The 12,708-nt window shown below is 54.0% G+C and overlaps 2 protein-coding genes across 3 annotated transcripts in view; one reads left to right on the top strand and one right to left on the bottom strand.

Moving 5' to 3' along the window:
* SIPA1L3 (signal-induced proliferation-associated 1 like 3) overlaps positions 1–5,526 on the top strand; it is a 118,473-nt gene extending 112,947 nt beyond the window's left edge. The window contains exons 18-20 of one of the 2 annotated variants that reach the window (XR_438771.1): positions 1,743–1,878; positions 3,349–3,430; positions 5,379–5,526. Coding sequence is in view for 1 of the 2 variants with exons in the window: in XM_006871465.1 (XP_006871527.1) it covers positions 1,743–1,878; positions 3,349–3,430; positions 5,379–5,522 (362 nt within the window). In the remaining variant the exon portion in view is untranslated. The remainder of the gene's footprint in view (positions 1–1,742; positions 1,879–3,348; positions 3,431–5,378) is intronic. The other variant, XM_006871465.1, reaches the window with a different exon arrangement.
* A 5,067-nt stretch (positions 5,527–10,593) lies between these two features.
* Positions 10,594–12,708, bottom strand: part of DPF1 (D4, zinc and double PHD fingers family 1) — a 12,007-nt gene continuing 9,892 nt past the window's right edge. Inside the window, exons 5-8 of the mRNA XM_006871550.1 lie at positions 12,615–12,707; positions 11,495–11,607; positions 10,820–10,901; positions 10,594–10,664 (exon numbers count right to left, since the gene is read on the bottom strand). Coding sequence (XP_006871612.1) covers positions 10,594–10,664; positions 10,820–10,901; positions 11,495–11,607; positions 12,615–12,707 — 359 coding nt within the window. The remainder of the gene's footprint in view (positions 10,665–10,819; positions 10,902–11,494; positions 11,608–12,614; position 12,708) is intronic.

The raw sequence follows: 12,708 nt of genomic DNA, 5'->3' as shown, positions 1-12,708 counted from the left end.
TAATTTGGATAATGAAAAAGACTAAAAGAAGTGATGTTACTCTTGTTAAATATGTTCATGGTATAGTCATTTTTGTTAAAAATAAAGGATCGATGGCACCTGACAACAATAACAACCTGCTAGAGGGAGTCCTAAGGAGCTCTGGTAGCGTAGTGGTTACGAATTGGGCTGCGAGCCTTAAGGCCAGCGGTTCAAAACTACCAGCTGCTCCGCGGGAGACAGATGAGGCGTTCTGTTCCTGTAAAGATTTACAGCCTCGGAAACCCTGTACTGGGTCGCTATGGGTCGGAAACGACTCGACGGCACTTAACAACAACAACAAGAGGGAGTCCTGGTTGGCGCTATGGGTTAATGCTAGACTGCAAAGTCAGTTTGAACTGCAAAGTTGGCAGTTCAAACCCCCCAGCTGCTCCTCAGAAACCCTATACAGAGTCATTATGAGTCAGAACTGACTCAATGGCACTTAACCAACAAACAACAGCCTGCTAGAGCTACTCATTGAAGTCCTCACCGGTGAAACATGAACGTGTCTAACATTTGCTTGAAAATTGTACAGGTGATACCAGAAAATAAGGAAGTGCTCAGAACCAAACAAAAAATGCTGAGGCATAGGCAGCAGAGCACAGGAGCCAGCCAGAAAGAGCTCCCAGTGGCCACAGCTTGGGACAATATGAAAAACAAAACAAAAAGCATTCAGTTAGATAACCCAAAGAATTTAGTAAAGACCCCCGCGTCCACACTTATTAGGTTCTTGTGTTAGGGACTGATGACTTGGTTCCAATTCGTAGTAACCCCAGGTCCAACCAACAAGCCACGGGCCAATCTTGTGCCATCCTCATGAGTATTGTCATGTTTAAGTCCACTGTTGCTGTCACCGTATCAGTCCATCTTGTCGAGGGTCGTCCTCTTTTCCGCTGACCCTCTACTTTACCAAGCACTATGTCCTTCTCCAGGAACTGGTCCCTCCTGATAGCGTGTCCAAAGTACAAGAGACCAAGTTTCACTGTCCTCACTTCCAAGGAACATTCCGGCTGTACTTTTCCAAGACAGATTTGTTTGCCTTTGTGGTAGTCTGTGGTGTATTCCATATTTTTCACCAACACCGTAATTCAAAGGCATTGGTTTGTCTCTGATCTTCCTTAACCATTATCCAGCATTTACATGCTTATGAGGAGATTGAAAATACCACGACTTGGGTCGGGTGCACCACAGCAGTCAAAGTGACATTTCTGCTTTTGCAGTTGAAAGTGGTTCAGTTAAAAGTTGTCATTGTTAAGTGCAGTTGAATCACTTCTGATTTATAGCGACCCTGCATAGAAGGACCCGCCACCTCGCTCCACCCCCCCAAGTCCATGAAAACATCAGACAAACCTAAATAAGAGACATTTCTCCACAAGACCTTTTCAGTTAGGATGGGTTTTTGTGGTCGCGTTGGTTTACCTGGTATACTTGTTGGGTTTTGTGTGAATGCCTTTCTAAGAGCCCTTGGTCATGAACTACAAGGAGAACTGGAGCATCGCTCTGAGGGAACCAGGGAGACGGGGGCCGCTGAAATGCATGTGAGGTCTTAGGTAGGGGCTGTGACAGAATAAGGACACGAACTCTGTATAACAGCAGTAGTTTAGGGACTGATTCCGTACCCCTATCTGTGTCTTGTCACAGGGGCTTGGGGGGGTGGGGAAGTGGCTGGGAGACTCTGGTGCCCACCAAGCACTCAGCCATATCCTCTCTCTCCCTGGCAGTGCAAAGAGCCGTCTCTCTCTTCTCTCTAAATGACCCAGCCCTGAACCCGGACGTCCCACCTGCACACAGCCCTGTCCACAGCCACCTGAGCCTGGAGAGGGGCCCCCCAACGCCCAGGACCACCCCTACGATGAGGTGAGATTCCTTTGGGATTACCCAGGGGCTTGGCAATCCATGCACTGGGAACCCAGCAGTGCCCCAAACTCAGCCCCAGTCCTTATACAGTGTACGTCCCGTGGAAACCACTCTGGAACCAACACTTAAACTGGGTTAACTGATTTCAGGTTTGAATACTAAGTACTGCCTCACTGTCCCGCCCTTTCCCTCAGCTTCCCCCTCTCTCTGCCCTCGGTTTCCCCATCTCTGCCCTCAGTCTCCCCCCCACCCCCCCACATAGCCCTAGATCATGCAGACTTGCACCTGTCCCCTACCAGGTCTTGTGGAGGGCTGAGATGTTCCCAGGCCCTGCCCTCAGGAGGCTTCTTCACCTGGGGAAGGAGGGAGGGGTCATGACAGCAGAGAGCTTGCACTGAGGGCCGCCTGTCTGACCACACTGCTGGCGTGGGAATGGATGTGGACTCAGGGCACACCTCATGGTGCGGCATTGGAGCTACGGATGTCCACGCACTGGATGGGCAGCTAAAGTAATGCCTGGGGTTCATTTCTGCTCTCCTGTTTCCTGCCTCACTCTCTGGCTTCAGGGCTCCTCCCCACCAAGCTGTGGACCCACTGTCTTCCCACAGAGAAGTCACAACTGGTGTCTATTAGGGCGGGGGGCACGTACAGGGCGGGTCTCCGGTCGCTCAGAGCCTGCCTCGTCCCATCTGCGCCTACCTCCGTCAGCAGGAGGAGTTTGGGTTCTCCCCTGCAGGGTGGGAGAATCTGCATACGGGGGGAGCCACAGGCTATGGGACCCACTTAAACCCCAGCAGAACCGCAAGGTCAGCAGTTCGAAACCACCAGCTGTACCGCAGGAGAAAGATGAGGCTTTCTGCTCCTGTAAAGATTTACAGCCTCGGAAACCCTGTACAAGATTGCTATGAGTCGGAAAGGACTCCACGGCACATCACCACCACCACCACCGATACTTGGTAGAGCAGTGTCCCTTGCCCAAGCCTGGGCTTCCTCCTCTGTCCAGTGGTCATCATGCTGGCGGCCTCTGAGCTTCAGGCTGTCTGCAGAGGCATGCAGTAATGGCAGGCCCTCATTGGCTTTGCCCTTCTGGGCATTTGTCCCCTCATCTGCCTCCAGGACAGAGCCTGCGGCATGCTAGGTACTCTGGGTGTTTGTGGAATACAGTGGGCACCCAGGGATAGCTTCTCCCTAAGTCTCAACGCACCCAGTCCCCAGCTCTGGGATAAACACAGGCACACACGCCATCTTCAACAACCTACACAGATGTGCCATGGTGGACGAAGCGTGACCAGGGATGGCTGGCTCTGCCTTCCCCTTAGAGCTGCTCTTCACGGCATCCTGAAGGACTCCAGAAAGAAAGACCCTTGGCCAAACCTCAGGGACAAAGGAGCTTGTACCCTGGGTTCCTCACAAGTGTGAACAGAGACCCTCCCCAGGGCTCTGGCCTGACCCTGCCGCCTGTCTTTGCAGCGAAGAGCCGCCCCTGGACCTGACGGGCAAGGTGTACCAGCTGGAAGTGATGCTGAAACAGCTACACACAGACCTCCAAAAGGTAAGGCTCCTCCCATGGCCACGCCCCCACACCCCTTCCCAGCCCCTGAGGCCACACAGCACCTGTCCTGGCTCCTCCTTACCTTGGCTCTTCCTGGGACAGCCAGCCAGCCTCAACTATCCTCATGAGTAAAGATTACAGAGCACCGCTGAAGGTTCCTATGACTCATAGCCAAGCACCACGAAGTGACGACTTGAAAGGGCAGAAAATTCCCTCCATGCTGAAGGCTGAAGGTTGGAAGGCTAAGGGAAGGGGCCTTCTCTCCAGCTCCAGGCAGCTGCAGCCATCCTTGGGGGTTGCTTGGTTTGTAGCTGTAGCACTTCAGTTTCCTTGTGTGCATCTGTCTTGACGTCTTCGTCCTTCTCTATACCCCTACATCTCGATGTCCGTCTTCTTATAGGGTCAGCAGACATATTGGATTTAGGACCCCCTCCCCAGGCCCCACGCAGTGCGGATTACATCACATCTGCAATCACCTTATGTCCTAAGGTCTTGTTCACAGGCTCTGGGTGCACATGAATTCTGGGGGACAGGTCCATCCTAGTACAGCTGGGAACCACCGGAGGAACTCTGAGAGGTTCTTGGAAGGATGTTTCATCAGCCTAACCTACTGAGCATACTTATCTGTGAATTAATTGGGTGACTTGTTGGGCCCAGCACCTTCTGCTGAGGGCGTTAGCACAGACAGGCCTGTCGCCGGAGGATGGCTGTAGGAACACCAAGACAGCCATGCAACTCACATAACAGAAATGTGTACGGGGCTTCTCAAAGCTCCTGGGGAAATGAAATCGAGAGATGGAATTTTTCTGCAAAGTTTTTAACGCCCCTGCGAATTTATGGACACACGAAAGGGCCAGTGACATCAGTAGAAAACAAAATTTAACTGCAGAGCTGTGTCAGAGAATGGCATCATCCTAAAAACCATGGTCACAGCACAAGTCCAGAGTGGCGGCTGAAAGGCTCCCAAGCCGCAGGAGGTGAGGAAAAGAGATGGAAGGAGGAAGGAGAGCACACTTGTTGCTGCATAGACTTTTGGGTAAAAAGGCCAAAAGCTGGTGGCAGCATATAATGTGTTAAGTCCTTGAACACAGGAAGCAGAAGGGTCTAGGTTCAAATTCCCACCCCACCACTTAGCATGATCCTGGACAGGCCCAGTAGCTGCCGTAGGCTGTGGCGTGATACTGGAAGGGTGTCTGGGCAGAGGCGGTGGGCTTGGTCAGGCAGTGAGCCCCGAGACCTCGTCTCAGCTCCCCACTCACTGCACTAGGCTTGGTTTCCTCTCCCCCGGAGGATAGGTATGACAGCACCCCCAAGTCCCTGAGGGCGCTGTGAGAATAAAATGAGGTCATAATACTAATAATAGTGATGTCTGCTGAAGGAAGGACCGTTCCCTGTCAGGCTGCGTTCTAACACCTGTACGTGGTTAACTCTAACACCTGTTAACCCACCTTCCCACCCCACACACGCAAAAAGGGGCCATGGAGTTGATTCAGACTCAGCCCGACCCTGTGTAGAGCTTCCATACTGCGAATCTGCAGGGACAACCTCATCTTTCCTCCCTGGCATTTGGCAGCACCACCAGATAGGTCTTATCCCTTTATAGGGTAAGGGGCCCTGGTGGCACAGTGGGTCAAGTGTTGAGCTGCTAAAACAAGGTTCAAACCCACCAGCCGCTCCAAGGGAGAAAGATGAGGCTGTCTCCTCCAATAAAGATTACAGCGTGAGAAACCCTAAGGAGGTCACCCAGCGTCAGAACCAGTCCTCACCAGCAGTGGCTTTTGAGTTGAGGAAACCAGAGGCCCAGAGAGGACAAGTGACTTGCCCAAGGTTACTCAGCAGTTAGGAAGCAGAGCTGGGATTTGAACCCTGGCAGCCGGGCCTCACTGGCGGGGGGAGCTGCCGCCGCCCCACTAACAGCCAGTTCTCCTGCCCCCTCCACCCCCCACAGGAGAAGCAGGACAAGGTGGTGCTGCAGTCGGAGGTGGCCACACTGCGGCAGAACAACCAGCGCCTGCAGGAGGAATCCCAGGCGGCCAGTGAGCAGCTGCGCAAGTTCGCCGAGATCTTCTGCAGGGACAAGAAGGAGCTCTGAGGTGACCAGTGGAGGAGCTCTGAGGTGACCAGTGGAGGTCCCAGCCGACAGCCCAGCCCGTTGCTGGTCCCATGGGCAGACTGGGCGCCTGTACTCCCCTGACTCTCAAGCATGGCTCCGGGTGGTCGGTGTCGCCGAGATCACCCAGCCACCCCACAGCCCTGCCCGTGGACTCCAAAACCACGATGTCAGTGCATCCAGCGCCCCTCGGGGCTGGTCGTGGTTGACATGTTCTCAGGCATCCCTCTGGGCTGCACACTTGTAGCCTCCTGAGGGCAGGGCCACCCACCCCCAGAGGGGCTCATCTCACTGTCCCCATCTAGCCTCTTCCTAGGACCAAGCCATCAAGCTGTAGGAAGGGGGAGTGGGGGAGTGCAGGGGAGTTGTTTAAAGTCCCCAAACCCCAGGGCTCTGCTCTGGGAGTTCACAAACCAGGTTTCCTCACCAAGTATGAACCCATGATCAGAAAGCATGTGCTCCCAGTCCCTTCCTCCAAGAAGCAGCCAGGAAGAGCACTTTCTGAGACGGGAAGTTATTTTCTTAAGGGGTCCCAGATGGAATGAGGAGACCCCAGCACCCAGAGAGTAAACCTCCTGCAAAAAGAACTCGGTACTGGGGAGACGGTTTCTATAGCCTTTTTCTGTCAGCTGCTCTGCGGCCCAGAGGCTGCTGGCCAGGCCAGGCCAGGCCCTGGTGGTCCTCTACTCCTCCCACCCCAGCAAGACCTAGCCGGGCCACAGCAGCCATGCCCTCTCCTGGGCACCCAGAGGGCTCCACGAAGTCTTAGGGACAGGGCTGGAAATAAGCAACTGCCACCTAATCTGCTTTTGCTCCCCTTCATGAATGAGTCTCCCAGCCTCTGTCACAGGCCCCCCACCAGCGGAGACCACTGGACACTTTCACTGTGCTTCCCCAGAGTACGTTGCTGGGTGAAACCCTCCCCGCCCCCCAGACGCTGGTTCTCAATAGGCAATAAGGGGCAGCTTGCTAAAGCCAGTGTGGTACTACGCGATTCACCCAGGAAACAGGTTTTCTTTTTTTTTTCCTTCTTTAAAAACAAAATATATATAAATATATATATTTATTTTTTCATGTAGAGTTGCGCCAGTAAGTCTGTATGGCCGCAGTCTGTGGGATCTCAGGCTGAGGACCGAGGCATGTCTCTGTGGGCTGGGGCGTCAGTGGGAGGACAGAAGGGGCTCCCTCTGGGGGAAAAGTCTTGGAGCCCCTCACTAGGGTCCTGGAGCCAGCGCCAGGTCAATAACCAGGCACCTCAGGAAAGGGGGCTTCTGGGACCCCACAGGATGTAACCACAATGGGAGGTACCCAGTTGGGGAAGGCGAGAGAAGTGGGCACTTAGTGTGCCTCCCCATGATCGCCCTCTGACCCCCGACCCTCTGCAGTGAGAGGAACTGGGCAGCTCCCTCTCCCCGCCCGACTAGGAGATGGGGACCTGCAGGCCATGCTCCGCAGCCCTGGCCAACTACTGTGACGTCTCTGCCCCTCTCCCATCTTCCCCTCTTCAGGGGCGCCCCAGTTCCCTCAGACGCCAACCTGGAGCTTTTTTTTTTTTTTTCATCATCTCTCCTCCTCTTCAGATCATTCTAATCATTTTGGGGACCTAATCATGTACATTGACCAGTGTAAATTATGATTTTTGGGGTAATTGTTTTCAATTTTTTAAGGATCTCTACAAAACGAATCTATTTAATTTGAGGTTGGTATTCTATCTGATGGCTAAAGAGTTTGTGTTTTCAAATGTTGATTTGTTTCATTTGGATTTTTTTATTATTATTCTCTATTGCCTTTTTATTTTATTTTTCCTTCCTTGTCTTGAGATTTTCTGGCATGTTTCTGGAGGTTTCAAAGGAAATAAATGTTTCATAGAAACGGCTTGTGTGTTCCTTGGTGTAAGGGCAGCAAAGGCATTCATTGCCTGTACCCGACATGGCTCCTTCCTTCCAAACCTGTGCCACACAACATGCACGCTCTTCCCTCAGAACCAAGAAGCACCAGCCTTGTCAACTTCATTTCCTTGGAACCCAAAGAACAGCAATCCAACTCTCGGAAGATACGTGCCCTTACGTTTAAAAGAAAAAATGCTAGATTCTAACACAGAAGTCTGACACTGCAGTCCAGAAAGTCATGGCCCACAGAGCAATGTGTTTGTTAGCATCAGTAGTCACAAAGAAAGCAGATGACCAGCTTGGTATGTCCCTGGGCTTCCAACCTTTGTAGCCACATTGGGCAAGGTAGAGCTTCTACCTCCAGGGTGCCCCAGGATACCCCACTCTAGACAGGCTGTCCTCTATGGAGGGAGGCTTCCTGCTGGACTTCTGGTTGGAGATTTAGGGTAGAAAACAACCCCGGCGTCTAGGCCTGGGAGAAACTGGCCTCCCTTCTCCAACTCAGCACACCAGACTCTGAGTGCATCCAGGTCTAGTCCAAAGATACACACACACACTCAAACTCGCCCATGGATCAGGTCTTCTGCGAACTCTCCTTCCTGGGCAGGGTCGTAAACTCATGGTCCTATGGATACTTGTAGTTGGACCCAGGAATTGGGATCCAGCCGGCCAGTTGATTTATCGAATCAGGAAATAACACATGAGAAATCCCAGAGTCTGGCCCCTGATCACTGCGTTTCCATCTCTGAGCTCAACCCAACACATTCCCAATATCTTTTTCCAAAAGGGTGGGAATTCTGTACAAAGACCAGCCATTGTCTTCTCCTGAAAATTCTGGAACTCTCCAGAGACTCCCTCCCTAAGGCCCTGTCCTCCACTCCAGTTGGCCCTCCCCAACACCAGGGTGGGGGCAGGGTGGAGGAGGAGGGAGACTGTGGAGGTGGCTTCTCACCTCCTCTCCTGATAGCTGTGAAGTAAACATACCAGCTTCTAAGCCCCCCACAGCTCTTGCATAGCGTCCACCAGTCTTGCCTGAACTCTGGATCCTACTGGGCCCTTCCCCATTTTGCCCCAGTTTTCCAGGACTCCCAAAGTGCCCTCCCCTCCTTGCAACCATCTTTGGCTCTCACCTCCTCCCATCTTTCTGGAATCCCTCTTGTGTCTTCCACGTTCTCCAGAGTGCTGCCTTGCCCCTAAATTCTTTGTTTGGTCTGTCTTCTAGTCTATTTCTCTCATGTCTCTGTCTTGGGATCTGTATCTCTCTTCCCAAATGTCTCTTTCTTTCTCTTTCCAACTTGTTTCCTGGTTCTCGGTCTTCCCTCCTGGAATCCCTCGTTCTCTCCCTAAACGCATTCATTTCTCCACAAATCACTCCTCCTCCTCCTCCTCTGTCCCCACAATGTGCCTGTTATTTTTCGTTCCTCTTATTTCCTCTTGCCACCAAATCTCTCTTCTGCTGCCCTCCTCACCTCTCTCTTGGGCTATTCCTTCCTCCTCTGTCCTATTCATATTGCCTCTTTTCTGATCCTGTCGACACAAATGTGGGACTCTCTTCTTCCCTCTCCTAATCTCTGCCATGGTTCACCCTCACCCCACCACCCCACCCAAGACTCACTCTCTGGATCTCCCCAGGTCTCTGCATTCCCCCACTCTCTCTCGCCCCTCCCCCACAGCACTTGGCTTCACACTGGGTACAGGGAGCCCAGATGAAGGCTGGGTCTGACTCGAGGTGCCCCAGCCTGCTCCCCACCCAGGCACCAGGAGAGGCTGGCTGACCCATCTCCTTTCCATCCTCCCTTCCCCCAGTTCCCAGCCTCCCTCCTCTCAGCTTCCTGCTACAGCTGCAGCTGTCTGTTGTCAGGGCAACCACAGCTGGCTGGGCGGGGAGCCCCCTCCACCACCCCATCCCCCTTCTTTCCAGCAAGGCAAGGAGGAGCTGGGACAAAGCCAGCAAGAGGCAGGGTACTGGGGGAAGGGGGGGGAGGGATGGGGCTGCCTCCAGCTGTTAACCTCAGTTGCTTCTCCCCCAACCAGGCCCCAGTCTCCCCAGTTTGGTGACGCCCCAGACCAGCCTGCAGAAGGAAGCAGTGTGGGCAGAGGGCTTCTGGCCCAGTTTAATACACAGAACAAGTTAATTCACAGCAGAGGCAGGCAATAAAGGAGACTCGTTTACAAGGGGGGCACGCCTGGAGTCGAGAAGACCCCCCCCAACCCACCACCTCCCTCACTTGCAGCCTCAATTTCCCTTTTTTTTTTTTCTTTAAAACCCGAACAATAAACACACACAAACACAAGGAACAGCCACGCCCCCTCACCACGCCTGAACTGGCCAGCGAGGTGGCAAGGGACACCCCCGGCCTGGCCGGGTGGGGAAGTGGGACGGGGAAGGAGGAAAAAAATGAATCCGTTGTTAAGTCTGTGCTTCTCGTCCCAGCAGGCACTGGGCAGGGGCCCCCCCGCCTTGCCCCACCGGCCACTGCCCACCAGCCAGGGCAAGCGTGGGGGTGGGCACAGGGTGGGACTCAGAGTTCAGGGGCAGGAACAGAGTTCAAAACCATGAGTCACGTCATGCAGTATCCACGGTGGGCACCAGACGGAGCGTGGAGTGGGGCTCCATGCCCACCCTCCCTGGGCACATGGCCGAGGCGCTCACCTTGGATTGGAGGGGTGGGGGATGCTGCCGGGACAGCTGCAACTCCAGAAACAGGGAGGGGAGGCCAGGCAGGAAGTTGGCATGGACTGGTGCCCCGTGGCTCTCAGCACTGCCCCTCCACCCAGCAGGCCTTATAGGACTCTGTATATATTAATTTCTTCTTTTTTTTTTAAACGGTTTTTTTTTTTTTTTTTTTTGTCTTTTTCTTTAGAAAAAGGCTCTGTCCATGTCCCGGGCTGGCCTCCATCCCCCTGTGCCGCCCAGAGGCGGAGTATGGCTTTGATGGGAGCAGAAGCCCCTGGTGCCCATTTGCCAAGAGATGGGGAAGAGGGGTAGGAAGGGAGCAAGGCCCAATGGGACCGCCAGCCCACAGGGCAAATATGGAGGAGGGCCTGGCCCCCTCGGCCCCTCCCTCCCCCGCTCCCACTCAGGGCCTTTAGGAGACAGTGAGGGAGTGGGTGAAGCAGGTCAGCAGGCACCACCCACAGGTCTCGGTGAGCCAGAGCCAAGTTTAGGTCAGAGTGATGTAGGCAGAGGCTTTCTCTTTCAGGTGCCGAAGACAGAGATGGCAGCTCCAGCTTCCTGCACGGTGTCCAGAGGACAGGGGTCTTAGGCCCGGGTCCAGGGAGGGCTGCCCAACCCCCTACCATCATCCACAGGGCACAGGCTGACATGGCCTGAAGACAGACTTCCAGCCTGCTAGCCACCCACCACAAAGTGCCCACCTCTTCTCTCACCTTCAGGGGGCTCCGCCATGGGGGGACTCAAGCAGTACATGTGGTAACCTCTATCGCAGTCGTCACAAAAGAGCAGCTGGTCCTGGGGGGTGAGACCCGCCCAGCTGGCACCCTGGGGGCATGGGCACCAGAAACCGGGGTGGGGGGCAGGGGCTAGGTAAAAGGGACTGGGGGAGATGGTCCCGTCCAAGAGAAGGGACTTTGAGAAAAGTCTTGTACACCATGGAATCTTTGTGGGAGCCCCTCCTGGCCAAGCAAAGACAGCCCTATGGATGACCAATTTGCAAATTGGAATCTGGGTTTCCCACGGTTCTGTGGAATATTTCAAATGATCCTCAGGTGGTCTGACACTAGCTCTGCAGTTTTCCGGGGATGGGGCAGGGGGAGTGACCTTGGGCAGGCAGCCTTCCCTCTCCGAGCTCAGTTTCTTCTCCATCAGGCAGGGACTGGGAGGAGAGCACCTACCTCGGAGGGTGGTTGGGAGAGTCAGAGAGATGAGGAGGATAAAGTGCCGGGCTCAACTAATGGACACTAACAATAATAATAAAACACGTTACTAGTGTTCACCAGGGAGGGTCTCCCGGAGAGGAGGTGGGCTCAACTGGCAAGGTGGAGGTGCCAGGTGGGGAGCATGGTTGGGGGAGTCCTGGGGCCGGGGGGCAGGCAGACACTCACATCGTTCTCTGAGGTGCCACACAAGCTACAGGATTTGCACTCGATGCACTGCCAGCGGTAGGTCCGCACGGCTGCGGTCATGTTCACCGTGAACTGTAAACACGAGGGGTGTCCTGGGGGCCGAGGGGGCAGGGGTGTAGGTAGGGCGTCCTCACGCCCCTGGAGGAGAAATGGCTCAGCCCTCATCGCTGGTTCCTGAAGCCCGGGTTACACTGCTGGCTCCATGCCTGACCTCACACCTCGAAGTCAACGAGGCCACAGCCACGTCCCACCACACGGTGTCTAGCCACCAGCCGTTCTGTAGCCACCACGTGCTCCCAACCACTCTGCTCCCCTGAATACCATAGCAACTGCCTGCTAGCACCACATGCCGTGGCAACCACGTTCTACCACCCACGATACCGTGGCAACCACAGTGCTGAGGTAGTCACATTCCGTTACCCACAACAGAGAACAGCAAACAGATCCCACTAACCACAGTAACATGACAACTACATCCTCCCAGGCCCAATGCCATGGCAACTCACCTTCCACACCAGTTCTCCCACACCTTGGTTCCATGCCACCAGAGCCCATAGGATGCCCCAGCAACCAAACGGCTACTAGCGATAGCATGAAACGCGTCCCACTGTGTGTTGTGTAGTCTAGCCAACATCTACCATCCGTGACGTCCAGTGTCCACAGTCCACCACCCTGGATGCCCTAACAACTGCATTCCACTATAACAAATTACCATGACCGCCATATTTCCCTATCCACAACACCATGATAACCACAATTCATTCATTACCCACTGTGCTAAAACAACCACAAGTCCACCCTGGGAAACCACATTCTACTAACCACAATTCTATGGCAAGCACATTCTGCTATCCCTAGTACCCAAGCAATGGCAATGCATTACTCATCTATCTTGGCCACAATCTACTACCCACAATGCCTTGGCAACAATTTTTCATTACTCCTAATGCCATGACAACAACATCCTCAAAGCCTCACTGACCCCTCAGTTTCCCATAATCCTCAGTGGCTAAGTCACTCCCAGTGCCCTGCCCCCCACCTTCCAGGTCTCGACTTCCAGACTCCTCCCCTCACGGATCCCAGGTCCCAGAAACCTCACCTGATCGCCCACAATCAGCACAAGAAATGAGGTCCTCGGGACAGCCTGTCTTCTTAGAGCCACCCAAGCAGAAGTCACAGTAGCCATTGGGGAT

The sequence above is a fragment of the Chrysochloris asiatica genome, unplaced genomic scaffold, assembly GCF_000296735.1.
Source record: "Chrysochloris asiatica unplaced genomic scaffold, ChrAsi1.0 scaffold00168, whole genome shotgun sequence".
NCBI classification, from domain to species: Eukaryota; Metazoa; Chordata; class Mammalia; order Afrosoricida; family Chrysochloridae; genus Chrysochloris; species Chrysochloris asiatica.
This window is presented reverse-complemented; position numbering and strand designations above follow the sequence as displayed.